General features: G+C 52.8%; 1 protein-coding gene across 1 annotated transcript; it reads left to right on the top strand.

Annotated features, from left to right (window-relative positions):
• Positions 1 to 944: 944 nt before the first annotated feature.
• LOC144111950 (uncharacterized) lies at positions 945 to 2068 on the top strand. Its single transcript, XM_077645046.1, has 2 exons — positions 945 to 1219; positions 1303 to 2068. Exons 1-2 carry the CDS (start codon positions 1022 to 1024, stop codon positions 1579 to 1581), a joined length of 477 nt encoding a protein of 158 aa, XP_077501172.1. The 5' UTR covers positions 945 to 1021; the 3' UTR covers positions 1582 to 2068.
• Positions 2069 to 4177: the final 2109 nt, after the last annotated feature.

A 4177-nucleotide genomic window follows, 5' to 3' on the forward strand; every position in this document is an offset into this window, starting at 1 on the left:
CGTGCGAATGGTGTGTAAAGGCGTAAAGGAAGACAGCGCAGCGGAGATCGGGTCTTTCAAGCGAGGAGGTGGCAGCCGTCGGACGTTGGGTCCGCGCTGCCGTGGACCTCCCATGGATCCCCGACGCAAGCCAACTGCGTTCCTCGCAAGCATGGAGGTGACAGCCGATGGACTGAGGGTCTGTGCTGCCGAAAGGCACTCTCGGATAGCCTGATTTAAGCCTCCGGCGTTTCGTGACGCCGTCGACGTGATCTGGCTAGAGAGAGAGAGCACTTCATTTGCACCCGTCAGAGGTTTACACATCCGGTGAGACGCAGCCTCCCCGTTTCACCGTCTACCCCCCCCCCCCCCCCCCCCCCCCCCTAGACGTCGGCCGGAATCAGTTGACTTCCGGCGGCGGCCTGGGCTTGACCGATGACTTGTTTTTGGGCTTGTTCTTCCAGAAGCGTTTGCGGGTCGGTAGGCTGGAAACGCCGATTGGTCGGTGGGATGCGTGTCTGCGTGACGTTTTTTTCGCTTCGCCCTCGTTCTCAACCGGATGTGGGGTCGCCGCGCCTCTCTCGGCCTGTTCCTAGACGGCCTAGGGAATCGCTAGGTCCGGCCGTCCGCCGTGCTTGCGTGGTGCGCAGGCATTCGCTTCGTGAACCTAGGCGGCGGCGGGCGCGTTTCGGGAGCTGTCCAGGTATGGCTTTTTTGCGTGGTGCGCTCGTCGGCGACAGCCAGCTGAAATTTCTGTGCAGTTCTCGCTTACGGCTTTCGCCGTTAGTGAGAACATGCACTTTCAGCTTTAGCGGCCACGACGCAATCAGCCTAGCTGACATGATTCGAGAGACATGCTTTCGGCACGCCGATTTTGTTGTCCTATATGTTGGCGGCAACGATCTCGACAGAGGGGATGACCCGCGAGAAATCGCCAGCCACATAAAGCTACGCATTTTATCTCAAATTTCGCTTCCAGCCACATAAAGGTAGGCATTTTATCTCAAATTTCGCTTCATGAAGTGCTGTACCGCTTACCTACATGTCTTGCGCATTCCAGGACCTCGTTTTGCTGCTGCAGGAGAACGTGGCCAGTGTCGTGCTGGTCTTCAAAGTCTTGTCACGCCATTTCGATGAGCCACGTAAGGCGCAATTTGAGGACCGCCGGCGTCGCCAGCTGAACCGCCGTCTGTCAGCCACGCTGAAGCGCTTGTCGGGCGTGCACATTCTCAACCCCGAGGTAAGGGTTTAACAACATTTTCGCAAGTTTTCTCGAGCAGAACTCACCAAATTGCGGCGCTGGTAACGTAACTTTTTTTGCAGCATCGTTTCCTGGATGCTTCTGGCAAGCCGATGCTGTCCTTGTTTGCCGCAGACCGATATCACGTGGCGAGAGACCGGGGCATCGACCAGATGTCAAAGATTATCGTCGCGGCCCTCGTCAAGATCTACGGACCAGGGATAGCGTCGGCTTCAAGGGCAAGACCAGGAGAGGTGTACGTCGTGCACCGGTGTCGTCGGTGCGGAGCCAAAGGGCACAAGACGGACCACTGCTGGGCCTACTGCTCACCGCGCCGCCACGCCGCTGCAGGTCGCGGTTGAAGTGCTCCTGCAAACGGCCCTTTTTAGGGCCACCTCATTGTTTCCTGGCAGATCGCGAGCGTCCCGTTTCGTGCCCGTATTCCCTCTCTGTCGAAATCGACGCCAGACATCAAAATCGCGCGGTGTGAGCTAGTAAATCGCTGGTAGAGACAAAAACTCGTGCTTGTATACAGACTTACCCATCTCCAGTGCGCCTTTGTTTATTTCCGTAGGCACTGCTCGCGCTTTGTAGAAATCGACGCCAGCCGCGAAATTTTGCATGTTAGACCTCGCTACAGCATTAGCGCAGCGTGCCTTCGTCTCTTTACGTTCTAACTTTTATGCAGCGCACCTTTGTTTGCTCGTTACTTTTGTTCTTTTCAGTCGTTTCCTGAATCCGTCCAAAGAGCCGGGCTAAATGGATGATTATGGAACCACATGGCGATTGCACTGCATACAGCACGACTTTGGTCCCTGTGTTTTTAAATAAAAACATCAGATGTCGAAAGTCATGGTCGTGTCCGAGGATGGCTTCCACAGCTGGGGCCTAACCATAGGGACCGCACACGCTGTGTCGTCGTTGCCAAGTGAAGAGGCCCAAGATGGCTGGCATCCTTAATAAAGATCCCTTCTCGGGGCCGCTTTAGTGTTTCCTGGCAGATCACGCGCTTTCCACCCTGTGCACATGCTCTCATTTCCAATTAAAAAGGTCCTTCAAACCCTGCAGAAGGCTTGAATTAGCAACTGCTAATAACAAGATGTTGCATGGTACTTGATAAACAATAGCGGCTACAATGACAAAGGTGAAGAAGAGCTGGAGTTACACGGAAATAAAAAAGGTTGGGGTTGCCCACATAACAACCTGAAATGGTTTTGGACAGGACTCCTAGTTAATTGCATTTGGAAGAGAAAGACAGGGTTCAATTTTGCAGTGTAAGCTTGCTTCTCTAGAATGAACAGAGAACGTTGCCTCACACTGCTTGGGCCACCTTCCTTGACCCCATGAAAAAAAAAAAACAGGATGCCTCTGGGAAACTATTTGCGGAATCTCCGCCCCCCCCATTCAGGAGGGAAGGGTGGGTGGGGGGGGGGGGGGTGACGGCCTCCTCTTTGTCGGGCTCGGCGCGACGCACGATGGACAAGACGGCGAAAGGAAGGGGGCTGTCAGTGACGCATGTTCCGCGCTCTTCGCTTAGCCAGCGTACAAGTCCCTTCGACAGCGTGAAATGCCTTCGGTGGGCATCGTCACGCATGTCGAAAGGATTGTCATGCACGTGCGACCGCCGATAACATTCCTTGCAAGCTTATTCATTGCCGTGAAAATCACGTCCGCCCCGTATCTCGCCCCAATTTTTTTGAGCCGGTGTGAAATTCAATGGATGTATGGAATGCCGACCACTTGTCTACGTCCACCGTCCTCTTTTTTACTAGCATGGGCCTCCCTCCTTTGAACAGGATCCTTTCGGAGATCTGAGCCAACTCAGATCAGGATACCCGGCTTCTTTCAGCCTCTCTACCTGCCCCAGGAAGCTAGCCTCCGCTCTGTGTGTACATGATTTCCCAAGAGCTCTTTTAAGCATGAAGTCGCTATACCCGCCTTGACGAGTGTGGAATGCCCCTAACTGACGTTCAAGAGAGGTTTTTTTTTTGTCCTAGGGTGATATTCCCAAGAGACCCTGCTCTCTAGATAATGGATCCTGAGGTATAAAAACTTTTTTTTTTAATGCGCAAGGGCATCTATGGCCAAATACGCCTTGACACAAGGTATTTTCTTTTTCTCAAGGTGGGGTCAAAGACCCATTTCCCAAGCATTTCACCCTAAATAAGCCGAGCACCAGACCAGGGAAAAGCTTGTACCCATTGTATCCCCGGTGGGTACCCGGCGGCACTGGGGATCGAACACCGCACCTCCCGCATGCGAGGCGGATGCTCAACCACTTGGCCACCGCTGCGGTCGGTCTAAAAACTGTAGGGTAGCTGAGCTGGGTAGTTCGAAAGTCAATCTCAGGCCACTACCTGTATCTTTGAAGATTTTGACGACGTCCGGAACTGCCCTGGGAGAGTTCGACTTAAGAATGATTAAAAAATCATCGACGTAACGGAACACTTTTAGCGCGAGGTCAGCAAGATTTTGTGCCAGTTCTTGATCCATCCTGCTCAAGTAAATATCGCTCAAAACGGGTGCCACACGGGAGCCGATGCACACACCCGATTTTTGGACGTACACCTTTTCGCCCCGCCCAACAACAGTTGATTCTAGGTAAAATGATAGCAGCTCCAGGAAACTTTCTATGGAAACCCCCGCACCCCGCCACGAACACCAACTCGTCATTGTCTTTTACAATGCAGTCTTTCACTCTCTTCATGAGCTGAGCATGGGGTAGCGAATAAAATAAGTCCTCCACATCGATGCTGAAGGTAGAGTACTTTTTCTTATCCAGCCCAGACAGGTACTTAACCACACTTGCGGAATTGTTCACCAAGAAAGGATCCGAAAGCTTGAGTGAGCTCAAATGTCGCTGTAGAAATCCCGACACAACATGCTGCCAAGTGTTGCGCTCGGATATGATTGTCCTGAACGTTCAGGGAATGTAATTTCACACCGGCTCAAAAAAGT

The sequence above is a fragment of the Amblyomma americanum genome, unplaced genomic scaffold (assembly GCF_052857255.1).
Source record: "Amblyomma americanum isolate KBUSLIRL-KWMA unplaced genomic scaffold, ASM5285725v1 scaffold_19, whole genome shotgun sequence".
Taxonomy (NCBI): domain Eukaryota; kingdom Metazoa; phylum Arthropoda; class Arachnida; order Ixodida; family Ixodidae; genus Amblyomma; species Amblyomma americanum.